This window comes from Onychomys torridus, chromosome 6 (assembly GCF_903995425.1).
Source record: "Onychomys torridus chromosome 6, mOncTor1.1, whole genome shotgun sequence".
NCBI lineage: Eukaryota > Metazoa > Chordata > Mammalia > Rodentia > Cricetidae > Onychomys > Onychomys torridus.
In genome coordinates this window covers 71,336,397-71,353,521 of record NC_050448.1, presented here as the reverse complement: position 1 = coordinate 71,353,521, position 17,125 = coordinate 71,336,397, and the positions used below count along the sequence as shown (strand labels likewise).

At 47.5% G+C, this 17,125-nt stretch overlaps 1 protein-coding gene across 1 annotated transcript; it reads right to left on the bottom strand.

Annotated features, from left to right (window-relative positions):
* Positions 1-14,771: 14,771 nt before the first annotated feature.
* On the bottom strand, positions 14,772-17,125 carry Hjv (hemojuvelin BMP co-receptor). The gene is made up of 3 exons (XM_036189366.1): positions 17,029-17,125; positions 15,926-16,473; positions 14,772-15,395 (listed from the first exon to the last, which is right to left on the bottom strand). The coding sequence occupies exons 1-3, from the start codon at positions 17,123-17,125 to the stop codon at positions 14,772-14,774; spliced, it is 1,269 nt and encodes a 422-aa protein (XP_036045259.1).

Below are 17,125 nucleotides of genomic sequence, written 5' to 3'. Positions count from 1 at the left end.
GAGGAAGACAGAGGTTCTGTAGAGGGTCAGCAGATCCCGGGTAGAGCCTTCTGAGTGCCAGGAGCAGCAGAGATGGAGAAAGAGGGTACAGAGGATGAAGATGAGGCCGGAAGCATAGGAGTTAGTCGTTAGGAGGACTATGAGCTGGGGAGCTGGACGGAACTGCAGTTATGGAAACAGGATTTCATCCCAGAGAAATGAAGTAGACGGATATAGAGCTTGGTATGTCTAGAGTTATTCCTGCCTTGAATGCCTGGTGGAACTGTAGCTGAATTGATAGAATGTTGTCTTAGAGGAATAAAGTTAATAGACATAAGAACATAGTGTATGTAGATTTTTCCTCTCAGATAGCCCACGCCGGATGTAGCTAACCCCCGGACCCCTAGGTACTCCATAGCAAACAAATAGATAAATAAAAAACAAAACAAAACAAAACAAAACCCATGAAATATTTTAGCCTCTTGAGTCTAGCCTGACCAGCTAACGTAGCTCAGGTTGGCTTTGAACAAGAGGTGATCTCCCTGCCTCCACCTCCCTACTACTACAGTTACAGGTATAAACCAGGTTTGCTTTTTGTTGTTAATCTAGCCCAGTCTGGACCCTTCGGATTGTCTGTAGACTTGGCCGTGACAGAAGCAAGGCAATGCATTTCCTCACAAAAAGAAAATAAAACCATGACAATGACCTCTTTCTGTTTCGGATGATTTAATTTTAGCAAAGGGCCTTTCAGATCTTGTCTGCAGTGGGGTGAAGTGGGAGAGGGGTTGGGGAGAGGGTTTAAGCCCAATTTTTAAAAATACAGAGATTTGTTTTTATTTTATGTGTGAATATTTTGACTGCATGTATATGTGTACCATGTGCATGGCTGGTGCCTAAGGAAACCTATTGTTTGTTTGCTACTAAAAATAATAAACAAATTAAAGAAGATAATTGGCTGAGTTTGTAGGAACTGACCCCTGGAACTAGAGTTAAAAACAGTCGTGAATGTCAACATGTGGGTACTGGGAGCTGAACCCAGGTCCTGTGTTTTTTTCTTTTTTTTCTTTTTTCCGAGACAGGGTTTCTCTGTGTAGCTTTGCACCTTTCCTGGATCTCGCTTTGTAGACCAGACTGGCCTCGAACTCACAAAGATCTGCCTGGCTCTGCCTCCCAAGTGCTGGGATTAAAGACATGCTAAAGATGTGCCACCACTGCCCGGCTGAACCCAGGTCCTGGGAAAGAGCAGCAAGTGCCCTTAACCACAGAGTTACCTCTCCAGCACTCCATCTAATTTTAATAAATCAAAGGCACGCCTTTAATCCCAGCACTCGGAGGCAGAGCCAGGAGGATCTCTGTGAGTTCCAGGCCAGCCTGGTCTACAGAGGGAAATCCAGAACAGGCACCAAAACTACACAGAGAAACCCTGTCTTGAAAAAATAAAAAATAAAATAAAATAAAAAAAAATATATAAATATATATATATATATATATGGAGAGTTCGAGGCCAGCGTGGTCTACTTAGCAAGTTCCAGGACAGTCAGGGCTATACAAAGAAACCCTGTAGAAAACAAACTATACAAACAGAAAAGAAAGGGAGTCAGGGGTGTCAACAGAATAATTTAAGGCTAGCCTGGCCCATGCCATGGGTTCCAGGCTAGCTTTGGCCTCAGGGGGGGGGGGTGGGGTGGTGAGTGGGGAAGTCAGGAAGCTCCCTGGCGATTGAGCTTTCCCGTGGGGCAGAGTTTATCTTCAGGTTTTGTCTGAAGCTAAGGCCCTGGGATTGTTCCAGTGTTATAGGGGGCGGGGATTGTGTGGGAACATTCAAGCCAAGGTAGAAATGTCTCACTCCCAAATGAAATGTAATATAGTTTATTGGTTAAAATATTAAGGCAATTCCAGTAATTAAAAGGGAGGTTTATTTTGTGGGGTAACTTTCAAGTGAAGGGATAGGTAGGTTTCAGGGCCTGGGAAAGGTGTGGCGCAGTCCAGCGGTGTTCTCTGGAGAACTCTGCTTGGTCTACCTCCAGAGTCCAGAGCTTGCTCATCCAGATCCCGGTTCTTCAGGGTCCTCTCTCGCCCTGCCTTGTAGGAGTGACAGTTACTGAAGCCTCAATGAGGGTGGTACTTCCAGATCAAAGCTGGAATGGCTACCCACTACAATAGTTAAATTATGTGGAGTTGGGGGCACAGATTCTCAGGCAGAGGAGGAGAGCCAAGTTCCCAGTCTGCTGACTACTGTTATTCCAGTATCCGACTGGCGCCCTCTGCTGTCTTCAATCGGCATTGCACTTACATTCATATTGATTAACCCACATTCAAGACATAATTTAAAGAAAATACTTTAAAATTCTTTCAAAAATCATCAAGATAATTATAAAAAATGTTAAAAACAAAAAGTATTTTAAATATCACTCTAGCTGGGTGGTGGTGGTGGTGGTGGTGGTGGCGCACGCCTTTAATCCCAGCACTGGGGAGGCAGAGCCAGACAGATCTCTGTGAGTTCAAGGCCAGCCTGGACTACAGACAGGCACCAAAACTACAAGGAGAAACCTAGTCTCAATAAATAAGTAAATAAGTAAATAAACAAACGAACAAATAAATAAATAAAAATCACTCTGTATTAAATGTGTTCAGAAAGCAGCTGTCTCCTGAGTGGTTCTCAGTTCTCTGGGCTTTTTTTGTCTGGTGCCGTAGTCTGCTTTCTATCACTGTGATAAACACCTTGACCAAAGGCAACTTGGGAAGAGAAGGGTTTACTTCAGCTTACACTTACAGCACATCACTGTTGGAGGTCAGGGTAGGAGCCTGGAGGGAGGAACTCACGCAGGGGCCTCGGAGGAACGCTGCTGGCTGGCTGGCTCTGCATGGCTTGCTGAGCCTGCTTTCTTATACCACCCAAGACCACCTGCCCAGGGGCATCACACCCACGGTGGGCTGAGCCCTCCCACATCAAGTATTAAACAGGAAAATGCCCCCACTGCCTTGCGTACAGGCCGATCTGATGAAGGCATTTTCTCAACTGAGGTTCTTCCGGCCAGTTTGATGCTGTCCGGTGTCAAGTTAACAAAAACTAGCCACGGTATCTGATTTGTTTGTTTGCTTGCTTTTTGTTTTTTCTTTGTGATGCTAGGGATGGGACCTAAAGCCTTATGCTAGAAATGCACTGAAATGTATCTCTGTTTCTTAATATTTCTAGTTTAATATATTTTGTTTGTTTTGGGCTTTCACTATGCAGCCCCGACTAGCCTGGAACTCACAGAGGGCCTTCTGCCTCTGTCTTCTTCATGCTGGGATTAAAAAAAAAACACACACACACTTGGCTTTATGTGTTTTATTTTACATATGGGCATATATATTTCCACTGTCTTCTTCAGAAGACAGAACTTAAAAATATATCAGATGAAGCCGGGTGGTGGTGGCGGCGGCGGCAGCGGCGGCGGCGCACACCTTTAGTCCCAGCACTCAGGAGGCAGAGCCAGGTGGATCTCTGTGAGTTGGAGGCCAGCCTGGTCTACAGAGCGAGATTCAGGACAGGCTCCAAAGCTACAGAGAAACCCTGTCTCGAAAAACAAAAACAAAAACAAAATAAAAAACAAAAACAAAAAATTTTTTTCTTTTATTTGCATTTATTTTGTGCTGAATTTATTTCCAGGTTATAAGTTTTGCTCCTTCAGGTTCCCCAGGATAGCAGTTCTCAACCTGTGGGTCGTGACCTTTTGGGGGGGGTGTCACATATCAGATATCCTTCATATCAGATATTCACATTATGTTCATAACAGTAGCAAAATCACAGTTATGAAGTAGCAACAAAATAATTTAGTAGTTTGGGGGTCACCACACCATGAGGAACTGTACTAAAGGGTCACAGCATTAGGAAGGTTGAGAACCACTGTGTCTGAGATGTCTTTTTTTTTCTGTGCAACCTCCTCTTTGGCTTAGGAATAATCTGTTTCTTTTCAATGAGGGTCACCTCCATGTGCTGGGGGAGCTCATGTATGGGTTAATATGATCATGAGTTCTAAAAGTGGGTGCTTTGCCCACCTGGATATGTTCAAAGACTGCAGAATCCACAGGTAACCCTTAAGGTGAGCATTATTCTGCATTTTTAAGCATATGCAGCAGACCTCAGCAGCGTTTTTAGCCACCAGCCTGTGTGCAGCCCCACTGTTTGCCCTGAGCACATTTATTGACGCCACCCTTATGCTTCCTGAATGGTACACATTGCTTCATTAAAAACATCTTTCACTGGGCGGTAGTGGTGCACGCTTTTAATCCCAGCACCCAGGAGGCAGAGGCAGGTGGATCTCTGTGAGTTCGAGGCCAGCCTGGGCTACCAAGTGAACTCCAGGAAAGGCACAAAGCTACACAGAGAAATCCTGTCTTGAAAAACCAAAAACCAAACAAACAAAAAAGACATCTTTCAGACACTTGGTGGCTTTTGGATATAAATACCTGGGCAGTTTTATAGGTGTCCTTAACTGAGATTTGAACCTCTTGATTCACATAATTTTGGAGGATTTTGGTTCAAGAGCATGGTGATCCATTTTCACAGGTCAGCTCAGGCTGCTTACAGCAAGCAAGAGCCAGAGCCACATAATCTTTTTTTTTTTTTTTTTCCACCTCCCAGGGTTTCTCTCTGTAATAGCCCTGGCTGTCCTGCAACTTACTCTGTAGACCAGGCTGGCCTCAAACTCACAGAGATCCACCTGCCTCTGCCTCCCAGTGCTGGGATTAAGGGTGTGTGCCACCATTGCCCAGCCAGATGTTTTTTAAAAAAATTATTCTTTGGGAATACCATGTGTGTATTCAATGTATTTAGAGCACACCCATCCCTACACTCCCTCCCTTCAATTTCCAACAATCCTCAGCACCACCTCCCAACTTTATGACTTTGTTTCTCATTAACCCATTGAGTCAATTAGTGCCGGCGATGTGTACATGGGTCTGTGGCCTTTCACTGAAGCCAGGGCACCCTGAGGTTTATACCCTGTCTGTGGGTATAAACCTCGCTATGTAGAGGGCAGTTTGACAGCATGACCACTTGACAATAACAGGCCCCTCAATGGCCTCTGCCCTCCCAGCCACAGGCTTTCCACCAGGTTTACAGCTGGACCACCTAGAGACATTCTCTCAGAAAAAAAGAAACAGAATGAAGGAAAATACCATTTTGTTTATATAAAATCAAAAGATTCAAACTAATATATACTTTGAGGCAGGAAATCAATGGATGTTTGTAAGGGATAAGAAGAAATTCTTTAGTAGACCACTTTAAAAAAAAAAAAAGATTTATTTATTGTGTGTATACAGTGTTCTGTCTGCATGTATGCCTGTAGGCCCGAAGAAGAAACCAGATCCCATTACAGATGGTTGTGAGCCACCGTGTGGTTGCTGGGATTGAATTTAGGACCTCTGGAAGAACAAATAGTCAGTGTTCTTAATCTCTGAGCCATCCCATAGACCACTTTTTAAAAATTACAGCTTAAAAGAAACCACAGCTTTATTTCCGAATACTCAATGTACAATGAATCGCACATATTTGCAGGATATAACTTCATGAGAGAAAAAATGTACCTCAGTGTAATGACTGCCACATCAGGCATGTTTCCTCCTGGGGAGCAGCCCTCAAATCCAAGCAGAAAGCCGTTGGTTACCCCAAATAGCTGCTCATCGGCATTGTAGATGCAGGGTCCAGCACGGAGCAATTAATACTGTGATGTCTTGTCTTCCATAGTGGCCTGCTGGCACCTGCTGGCCCTGGGGAAGCTTCCAGTTTCCTGGTCAGTTCCAGATTGTGGTGCAGGCCATAGCACAAGGGACGCCTCAGTCCTGAGGCAGAGGACGCTGCTTGACAAAGTTCCAGAGAAGCTTCGAGAGATTCCGTAGCTGGTGTGCTGGCTTTTGCTTCCACTTTCAGAAGTGGCTGTTTGCACAATGGGGAGTTCTCTGTTTATGCAGCCCCTGGGGAGATAGATTCATGTTCCCAGGGGAAAACTTTGAAGACGGAGGTCATAGCCTGAAAGGAGTGTCCCAGTACAGAGTCTTGCTTGTACCCCAAAGACTGTGGTACTAATAGGGTAGATTCTGAGAAATGTCTTGCTCAGCTCTGGATACAAGATGTCCATTGCCCTACACTGGAGCCTATATAGAGGAAATAGGAATAGTGTGGGTTGATGGGAAAAGAATGAGATACAAGACTCGGCCTTTCTGAGAGTGTATGAAAACAGCAAGACTCTACTACAAAACTGAGGAAGAGAAAACTCCCATAATCAGCCAGTCAAGTGCATATTGTGAGTGATTTTGTAGAGCTTGCGTTTTAGGAAACATCAAGTGATTCTACACAAAACTTGGCTCAGGTAAAAATAATTTCAGACTGTCTAACTTATTGTAACCCCATAAGCGCCAGCCGAGACACAGGCAGTAAAAGTAGGAGGTTCCATGCTTTGCAGACCCTGGAAAATGTGTAACTTCCTGATTTGACAGATGCCGTTTCAGATAAGACTCTTTTGTACTTTGCTTTTCGCCCTGGACATTTAGTGGGGACGTGAAAAAGAGACCCGGGCTCTGAGGCTTGCTAAATGACTTATGTAGTCAGTGTGCTGTATAAACAGAGTCTCTCTGGTTGAAAGAGAGCTGCTGGGTCCTCAGACGTGCATCATCCCTTTCTTTACACTTCCTCTTTGGGACCTGAACCCTGCTGAAGCCGGACTTGGCAAGACTGATTTCTCCATGCTCTGCAAACTGAAAGGCGTGATATCTTTGGTAGTAGGGTCTCGACACCTAGTCATGAGCAACCAAGACTGTGTTACTGGGGTGGGGGTGGGGTCTCAGACACTTTTTAGAAATTGATTTCCCTCACCAGGTGGTGGTGGTGCACACCTTTAATCCCAGCACTCAGGAGGCAGAGGTGGGTGAATCTCTGTGAGTTCAAGGCCAGCCTGGTCTACAGAGTGAGTTCTAGGAGAGCCAGGGCTACACAGAGAAACCCTGTCTTGAAAAAAAAAAAAAAAGAAAGAAATTGATTTTCCTCTCTCTGGAGAATTGCCTGAGTCTTCTCTGAGTAACTTTTTGGTCACTAGCGCCACCTGCTGACAATTTGTGGAGTGGACCGTCAGAACTACTCACAGGGTTAAATATGTCTCTTATGTCCTTCACCAGAGGAAGAGGAAAATGTGGACGACCTTTTCGTTTGTTTGGTTGGTTTTGGTTTGTTTTTCCAGATTTGGGTTCTCTGTGTAGTCCTGGCTGTCCTGGAATGCCTCAGAGATCCACCTGCCTCTGCCTCCCAAGTGTTGGGGTTAAAGGCGGTGGGCTACCATGCCCCCCCCTTTTAAAATTGCAACTTTATTTAGGTATGCTTGATTTATAAGTTGCACATACTGGGGTTGGGGATTTAGCTCAGTGGTAGAACACTTGCCTAGCAAGCGCAAGGCCCTGGGGGTCCAGTCCTCAGCTCCAGAAAAAAAAAATAGTAAGTTGCACATACTGACAGGATATAACTTTATGAGCCTTAGTATATACGTCCATCAGTCAGCCATGGTCTCGAGTTCATGGCCAGCCTGGTTTACAGAGTGAGTTCCAGAAACAACCAGAGCTATATATTGAGACCATGTCTTGACAAACAAAGAAATGTAGATAAGTGCATATATATATATATATATATCCACGAAATGATCACATCAAGGTTTTCTAGCCTCTTTCTCTTTGGCCATCTCCAAGCATCCATTGATCATCTCTAACTATATATCAGTTTGCATCTTCTGTTTTTATATCAATGGAAGAAAATAGGAATAACATCCTCCCACCCCGGATGACTGTGCAGCCCAGCTGTCAATGGACATGTTATCTTCCCAAGTGCTGGGATTATAGACTCGTGCCTGCCTGCAAGGCCCCATTTAATTTATTTATTGTGTCCAAGTTGCCCAGGTTGACCTTGGAATTGAGCTCCTCCTGCTTCAGCCTCCAGGACAGCTGGTTTTGATGCCGTTTGTGTCCTTGAGTGTTGAAGGTCTTTACTGTGGCAGTGTTGAGCGGTGAGATGGGACGAGACGGACCTTAGTGGACAGCTTTGGACAGTGGGAGCTCTGCCCTCGGGAGAAACAGAGGTAGTTCACAGGAGTCCCAGGTCGTTTCTCACCAGAGCAGCTTGCTGTAAGGAAGAACCCACCCTGGACTTTGAATTTCTCTACCTTCCTATCTCTCCATGTCTCTCCCTCTCACACTATGCCACCACCGCTGTGGTACCCTCTACCATGACTTCCTCACCGGTGCCGGGGCTGAGTTAAATCAACCTGTTTGTTTTGTGACATTACCCAGTCTTGGGCACTTCATTCTAGCAATAGAAAACAAGATTGTTTCAGGTTCCTTTCACTTTGCACTAGTACGGTTAGATGCTGCCATATGTTTCCAAGAGTCTATGATTTCATGTTACTGCCAAGTCATTGTCCTGTTCTACATATTCAGCAGATTGTCTGTCCCTTACTTGTTGATGGTTGTTTCTAGCAATTTCCTCCTAATTGAAACATTTCCTTCTGGAGAGTGGAGGGAAGCTCTGGAAGCTAATGGAAGGTGTGGGGCTTCCCTTCAGAAATGTCCAGATATGGGCTGGAGAGATAGCTGTCTGCTCTTCCAGAGGTCCTGAGTTCAATTCTCAGCAACTACATGGTGGCTCACAACCATCTGTAATGAGATCTGGTGCCCTCTTCTGGCGTGCAGGCATATATGCAGGCGGAACACTATACATAATAAAAAATCAATCTTTAAAAAGAAAAAGGGAAATGTCCAGATGCACAAGGCCCCTTCTGAGAGTTACATAAACAACAGTAATGGCTAGGGAAAGGAAGCTTGTTTTGTAAAAATGCCTATGAGGTGTTCAGGGAGCTCCAGGAATGCAGATTTCACATGTTGCCACCATGTGGGGGACAGCTTTCCAAGGATGCCGCCGACTTTGAGTCACCCACGCTCCTGTCTGTGACCCCAGTCAACTCACCACTTCACCCAAGCTGGATTCGTAGGGAGTCTTTGCTCTGTCCTTGGTGCCATAACTGGAAAGAATGGACACTTGTTTACACCTGCCCAGGAAAAGTCACATACCACCGATGTTTGGCAGTTATAAAGAAAGCCATCTAAGAGAGTTTTGGGTGGACATATTGCCATTTCTTTTTAACCAGTTCCTAGAAGTAGAATGTCTAGATGTTAAATATACCCCCCCCTTTTTTTTTTTCCCAAGACAGGGTTTCTCTGTAGCTTTGGTGCCTGTCCTGGACTAGCTCTGTAAACCAGGCTGGCCTCGAACTCACAGAGATCCGCCTGCCTCTGCCTCCCGAGTGCTGGGATTACAGGCGTGCGCCGCCGCCGCCACCACCACCCCGCCCCCCGGCCAAATATACACTTTTATTGTCCTTTCATAAAACAACAACAACAAAAACTATTTAATTTCATATGTGTGAGTGTGTTATCTGCATGTATATGTGTACTGCACACATGCAAGGGTCCATGGAGGCCTGAAGAAGGTGCTGGATATTGGTGAAATTATTAAGGCCACTCCACGTAGTTAAAAGGGAGGTTTATTTTGTGGGCTAACTTACAAATGAAGGGGTAGGTTGCAGGGTCTGGCAAAGGTATAGCGCAGTCCGGCGGTGTTCTCTGGAGAACTCTGCTGGGTCTACCTCCAGCGTCCAGCGTCCCGGAACCAAGAGAGCGACCTCCTCTTGATCCTAGGTCTTCTGCTCCCTCCTCTGCCCCGCCTTGTGGGCGTGATCATTACCGAAGCCTCAATGGGGGTTGGAACTTCCAGGCCAATGCTGGGATGGCTATCCACTACAGCTGGATCTCATGGAACTGGAGTTACTGACAGCTGTATGCTGTCGTGGGTGCTGGGAACCCAAACCAGGTCCTCAGGAAAAGCAGCCAGTCCTTAGTGAGCCATCTCTCCAGCCCTCTCTTCCCTTTGGTAGCAGGATCTAATGTAGCCCAGGCTGGCCTCACTATGTAACTGAGGATGACTTTGAGCTTCTGATCCTTCTGCCTCCAGATCTTTTCTTTTTGGGGGGTGGGGAGCTGCAATTTTGAGACAGGGTTTCTCTGTGTAGCCCTGGCTGTCCTGGAACTAGCTCTGTAGATCAGGCTGGCCTCACAGAGATCTGCCTGCCTCTGCCTCCCGAGTGCCAAGTGCTGGGATTAAATTCTCTAATCCCAATTCTTTCTTTCTTTTTTTTAAAAAAACTATTTATTTTTTTAATATGTATGAGTCCTCTGTCTACATGTAGGTCTGCATTACGGAAGATGGAGTTAGATCTCATTACAGATAGTTGTGAGCCACCATGTGGTTGCTGGGAATTGAACTCAGGACCTCTGGAAGAGCAGTCCGTGCTCTTAACCTCTGAGCCATCTCTCCAGATCTAATCCCAGTTCTTGAGTACTGGGATTAGAGGAGTGCATCTCCAAGCCATTTTCTGCAGAGCTAGGGATGAATCTCAGGACTTTATGCTCACTAACAGGCACTCCACCAACTGAGTATATATCCCCAACTGCTCTCTCTCCCCCCTCCTTCCTCCCTTCCCTCCCTCCCTCTCCCTTCTTCCCTTTTTCTCCCTCCTCCTTACCCTCTTCCTCTCTCCCTTCTCCCCTCACACTATACAGCCCTGGCTGATTTGGACTCCCTGTTTACCTGTGTGCATAGACTAGTCTGTCCTGGAGCTTGTAGAGAACCTCCTGCCTCTGCTCTCTACCTGTTAGAATTGTAGTCAGATTCCATGATGCCCAGAATGTATGCTTACTTTAAAAAATGCCTGCCAAGGGCTGGAGAGAGCTCGGAAGATAAAATGTTAGTTTGCTATGCAAGCATGAGCTCCTGAATTTTGATTCCCACAAATCCTCATTTAAAAAGCATGGAGTTGTTGGAGAGATGTGTTTGAGCCATGCCCCGAAGCACTGTGAGGTAGCAGGTGACTGTTACACCTGCCTATGACCTTGAGGTACATGCCCCTGGGGTGTGGCTGCTGGGGGATTCTTAAGAACTGGGATGGACACAAGTACTCTACTCTTTGCTACCTGGTGGTTTTGGAGGCTGGACCGGACCAGGGCAGAGCTCACCAGAGAACAGCATTGGACCATCCCTCACCCTTCCAAGATCCTGCAACAAATTCCTTTATTCTGTCTTGTGAGTTAACCCCCAAATGAATTCCTTTGCTCATTAAATAGACTCCATGGATTGCTAATGATATAATCCCAATAGAGATGGATCAGCAGTTAGGAGCACAAGCCCTTCTTACAGGAGTCACATTTGATTTCTGACACCCACAAGACAGACACATCCATAACTTCAGCTCCAGGGGATCCGATGTTGTCTTCTGGCCTCCGAGGGCACCTGGCATGCACACAGTGCACAGACATACATGCAGGCAACATGCCCACCTGCATAAAATAAAAACAAATAAATCTAAAAACAAAAAGGCTGGGGAGGGAGCACATTCAGATCTCCCAGAGGACAGTTCGATCCCTAGCACCCATGTCAGGAGAATCATTATTGCCTGTAACTCCAGTCCAGGAAGATCCAGCTAAGCCTGCATTCACGTGCACATACCTGCACAAGACACACATGCACATAGTTAAAAATAATAGAAATGTATCTTTGAAAAGGCTGGGTAGGCTCAGTAAGGTTTCTGTTGCTGTGATAGACACCATGATCAAGAACAACTTAGGAAGGAAAGGGTTTGTTGCAGTTTATAATTTCCAGGACACACTCTATCACAGAGGGAAGTCAGAGCAGGACCAGGCAGGGAGGGACCTGGAGGCTGCAGTTGGTGCCATGCATGGTTTGCTCAGCCCGATTTCTTCTGCACTTCAGGACCACAGCCCAGGGGTAGCACCCCCACCTTAATCATTAATCAAGAAAACACTGGGTATCATACACATTCAATCCCAGTACTTGAGCATCAGAGATAAGTGGAACTCTGTGAGTTCGAGGCCAGCCTGGTTAGTATAATGAGACTCTGTCTCAAGACAAAACAAAACAAAAAATCTGGACATAAAAAATTAAATTTAAAAGAGTGGGTGGGGGGCTTTGAAATGGCTCAGGGAAGGCACGTGACACCAAGCCTGATGACCTCGGGTTAATGCCCAGAACCCACATGACTTGAGGGAATGGGCAGAGTTGCTAGGGGGGCGTCGAAGACCGGATGAAATCTGCAGAAGATCCAGGCATGGTATTAACACCATCATTTGGGAGTCAGAGACAGGAGGATCAGGAGGACAAAGCTATCCTGGGCTACACAGAGTTCCAGGCCAGTCCGGGCCAGGAGACCCTGTTCCAAAAGAGATTTAAAATGCAGAAGACATTTGTGAGGCCAGGGCTGACAGGGTAAGCACTGGCCAGATCTTATGTGGGTACACAGGGGTGTGCGGGCCTCATGCGGGTGCACAGCGGTGTGTTGTCAGGAGAGAGGGACCCAGAGCTACAGAGGATGACAGCAAATGTGTGAGCAGGTCAGGGAGAGGAGACTCTAAACCATGGGGTACCTGGAGGGGAGGGCTGAGACACTAAGTGTGGAATCATCATCCTTCCTATTTGGTTAGTACTCCAAATATCGTACCTTCTCTCCTTAGTCTCTCCTCTGCAAACTGGATTGCTTTGGGCTTGTTTACCTTTCCCAACACTTGAGAAAAGGAGGGAGCTTTTTGTTTTGTTTTAGTTTTGGTTTTTCAAGACAGGATTTCTCTGTGTAACAGCTGTGGCTGTCTTAGAACTCTTTGTACACCAGGCTGGCCTCGAACTCACAGAGATCTGCCTGCCTCTGCCTTCCAAGGGCTGGGATTAGAGGCGTGTGCCACCACTGCCTGGCCAGAAGAGAGCTTTTATGGTGGCATCCACGGCCTCAGTCCTGCTCTGCCTGGCTCCACAATCACAATCCTTCATTACTCTGTCTCCTCAGCAATATGCTGGAGTGGTTAAGAGTTAGGTTTCTAGGCTGGGTGTGACGATGCATGCCTTTGATCGATCCATTTCTGTCTGTGTTTGGAGTGATAAATACAGATAGAAGAATACTGTCTTTCTTAGAGAGCTAGAAATAATAAGCATCATTACTTAGTTTAGTTTTGAGAAGGAGGGTTGAAACAGGATTTCACGTAGCCCAGGCTGGCCTTGAACTTCATATATAGCTAAGGATGACCTTGAACTCCTGATCCTTTTGCTGAGATTACTGGAATGTGCCACCCCAGCCAGCTAAAAGAATTGTTATTATTTTGCAGTACTAGCGATCAAACCCAGGCCCTTGTACCTGCTCCTCCAATGCTCTATTACCGAGCTACTACCCAGTCCTTAATGCACAAATACATACTTAAGATCTTAAAAAATGTATGTGTATGTGTGTGCCTGCATGAATCTGTGTGTACCGTGTACATTCAGGTGCCGAGGAGGCCTGAAGATGTGCCAGATGCCCTGGAGCTAGAGTTGTAGGCCATTGTTAGCACTGTGGGTGCTGGGAACAGAACCTGAGCTCTCTGCAAGAACAGTAAGTTCTCTCAACTGCTGAGCCATCTCTCCAGCTCCATGCATTTTTAATGTTTATAACTTTTTATGTGTTTTTTAAGTGTTGATAACACTGCCTGGCAGATTTTAAGTTCTAAATAAATGTTCATGATCAGTTTGAACTCTGTGGCCCCACTCCCATGGTGCTTTTTAATTTCTTCAGCCTATCTAATCTCGCTCATGACTCCATGCTTACCCTCTGAGTTTCACTAGTTTCCTTGCTACTGGTGACTCTGTGGATAACTCCCCACGGTTTTCACTTCCTGCAAAGCCCTGAACTGTTCAGACCCTACACAGATCACAGTGCCATCTCTGTGCCTTTCATTACTGCTCAGAACTCTGGTTCTCAATCACCATCTCCCCACATGAATCCAAAAGTCATAGAATTGGGTGAAGAATTACACGCTCCAAGACATAGGTGCACTTCAACTCCAGCCCTTGAGGAGTACAGACAGTCAGACCAGTAGTTCAAGGCCAGCCTGGGCTACATGAGGCTCCATGGAAAATAAAAAAAAAAATGATAATAATAAATAATAATAATACTCATGATTCCCTCCTGCAAATCAGTTTTGTCTAATTATAGCCTGTTAACTCCAAAAGGGCAGATCCAAGGCTGAGAACTCTGAGACTTCTTTCAGTGGAAGTGAACATTGTCTCAACTCCAGGTCACACACATCTGTAAAGGGATTCAACACAGGTGACAGAGGACAGTGTGGGGAATTTAGAGCTTTAATAATGGATTAGTAAGGGGTGGGGATGCCAGTTTCTGTATTGGTACTAGCCTCCAAAAGTTGATTTCCTTTGTCTGAGAGCTAGACAATGCTTGCTTCATTTCTGAACCCAAAAGCTTTCCCTAATTATTTTCTCCTCTTTCGACTTTCTTGTAGATAATCACGTCTTCCTTTTCTTAGTTCTTGCCTTTAAGAACTCTCAGCCCTTTAATGTTCTGCTGGCCATTAGCACCCTCACAATCTCTAGGCTTGCAGGAGTGATATCAGGTGTATGTGGAGTGGAATAATCAGCTTGTTACAGATGGGACCGGGGAAATTCGTGGTGAAGACCCCCACCAAGGTCCGGAATGCAAAACCCTGGCCGGCCCAGAATCCTTATTCTAGGATCATTGCATTACAGCCCTGGATTACAGCCTCACCTGACTCTAGGTGGGTGTCATTGTCTCCTGTGTCTCCCCGCTGTTTTCTTTATGTCTTCTCACACCAGCCTCTACCCTCAAATCATTTCCAAGCTAGTCACAGGGTTGCTGGCCTACTTACTGAACGCCAAGCCACAGAACAAAAAGGCCTGAAAGAAGCGGTACTGGGAAGGTTGCTGGGGAAAGAGGAGGCCCCGCATCTGAGGGGAAAAGATGCAGTTTCTCTAAATCCGGCAAGAAGACTCGGGCATCGTCCAGAGCTGTCTGAGCGGCCACAGTAAAGTTGGGGTCACCAGAGACTGAAACATCAAAGACGCAGGATTGGAAGTAGGCGTCTTCAACGGGAAGCCCTTCCTTACACAGCCTTCTGGCGGTATCTACGGCTATAGCCCCGCGCCGATTGCGCTCTGAGCGAGAGAGTCGCTGACTCGGAGGGCACCCCCCGACACACAGCTGCAGGTCCTGCTCAGCCGAGAAGGCCCGCGCCACATCCTCGGCTACCCTGATGGAGAAGGAGAGCTGTCCAGCTGTCTGTCGAATGATTATAGTTGTCCCAATGTAAGCAGCTCGGATCTCCACGTGGCTCCCAGGGTTAGCAGTTCGAATGGACAAACTCGAGCCCCCAGGTCTCTGGCCTCCATTGACAGAGCCATCTTCAAAGGCTGCAGGAAGATTGTCCACCTCGGCCTGGTAGACTTTCTGGTCAATGCATTCCTGCATGTTCTTAAATATGATGGTGATCTGTGCGGGCCAAAGGGAAAAAAGTTCATTAGGGCTTAGTGCATCCTTCCCCGAGGCAAGCAGCATATACCGTCAGGGATCTGACTCCAGCAGATGCAGGGTGTCCTCGCGGTCCTCGTCCTTCATCCTATCCCCTATTGCCTTCCAATAGTACCTGACCCCTATTCAATCCCTCGCTCGATTTTTTTTCTTTCTTTCTTTCTTTTTTTTTTTTTTTTGGTCTCAATCTCAGCAACTCTCAATGAAAATAAAACGTCCCTTCTGACTCCTCAGCTCTGTTAGCCCTGGCTGCCCCCAGCGTGGTCTTCAGTGTTATCTTCATTTGAATAAAATTCCTATCAAGAATTCCTATCTTGTTTTACAAGAGCAAATGTTTGACAGGAGGAAGCCACTCAGGATGGGAGGGCAAGTTTGGGGAAGACAAGGAACCAGGAGCTGGGTGGATATCTACAGCTATAGCCCCAGGAGCGGTATGACGAGTGGACCTCAAGAGGACTTCAGAAAGTTAGGAGGAAAATTGAATCCCTGACCTTCCGGGTGGTGGTAGCGTTGGCCCCGGATGCCACGGGGGAGCTGGTGGCCTGGACAAAAAGGAAGTCGTTATCCAGCAGGGGCCAAGCTCCTTGGACACGGCATGTGTGGAAGTGGTGGTGGAAGCTGCGCACATGGGGGTCCCCGAAGGAGGCGCAATGCAAGAAGCCCGGGGCCCTTCCGTGCAGCCGGGAAAACCGGGCCTCGTAGTCGCAGGGGTCTGGGGTCGGGGGGGCGGGGCCAGCTCCGGGAAGGGCGGGGCCCCGGGCCGGGGGCGGGGCCGTGGGGCCCTGGCGGGAGCAGTTGTGCTGGATCATGAGGTCCTCGATGCCGTGCACCGCGGAGTGGAAGGCCAGGTCCCCGCGGCAGGTGCGGGCCGTGCGCCGAGTGCAGAGCGCATAGGAGCGCAGCGCGCGACACAAGCCACCCGAGGCCAGCCCACCACGGCCTCCTCCACGCGGCGTGCCCGATGAGCCCCCTTCCCGAAGGCTCAGAGTGGACGAGACGTACTCGGCATTGCAGCGGAGGATCTTGCACTGGGAGTGAGCTGAGGACGGAAGGGAGAGGACAGTGAGACGGTGCCCAGACTCAGGTTCTACCCAAGTCCAGGACGCGCGCGCGCCGAACGGCCAAAAAGCTTCCTCCATCCCAGCCATTCCTACCACTCTGCGTGGGCGCTTTCCCAGCCCCAACCTTCAGCCTTCTACTCCTCGCCTCCTTCTTCGAGACAGGGGTTCACTGTTTAATTTTGGTGCCTGTCCTGGATCTCACTCTGGAGACCAGGCTGGCCCCAAACTCACAGAGATCCTCCTGGCTCGGCCTCCCGAGTGCTGGGATTAAAGGCGTGCGCCACCGCCGCCGGGCTCCCCCATTTTCTATGCTAAAATTTGTGTGAGCCAGTCAGACCTCTTATCTCTGGGGTCCAAGGACTCCATCTGTAGCCTTCCTCCAGTTAAATGGGAAACAAGACAGGCCTCTTTCAGCGTTGGTGAGTGACTGGGACTCTGCACTGATCCCCCTTCACTCACAGGTGCTCACATGCCCACCCCTACCCGGCAGCCTAACCTCTAGATGTGCCCAACCCTTCCTGGCCCTTCCTTACCCTGTCCACAGAGGAGCAGCAGTAGAGTGAGGGTGCTTAGAGCTGGGGGGCTGCCATGGGGGGACCGGGGACTAGGGGCTTGGCCTCGATCCCCCAT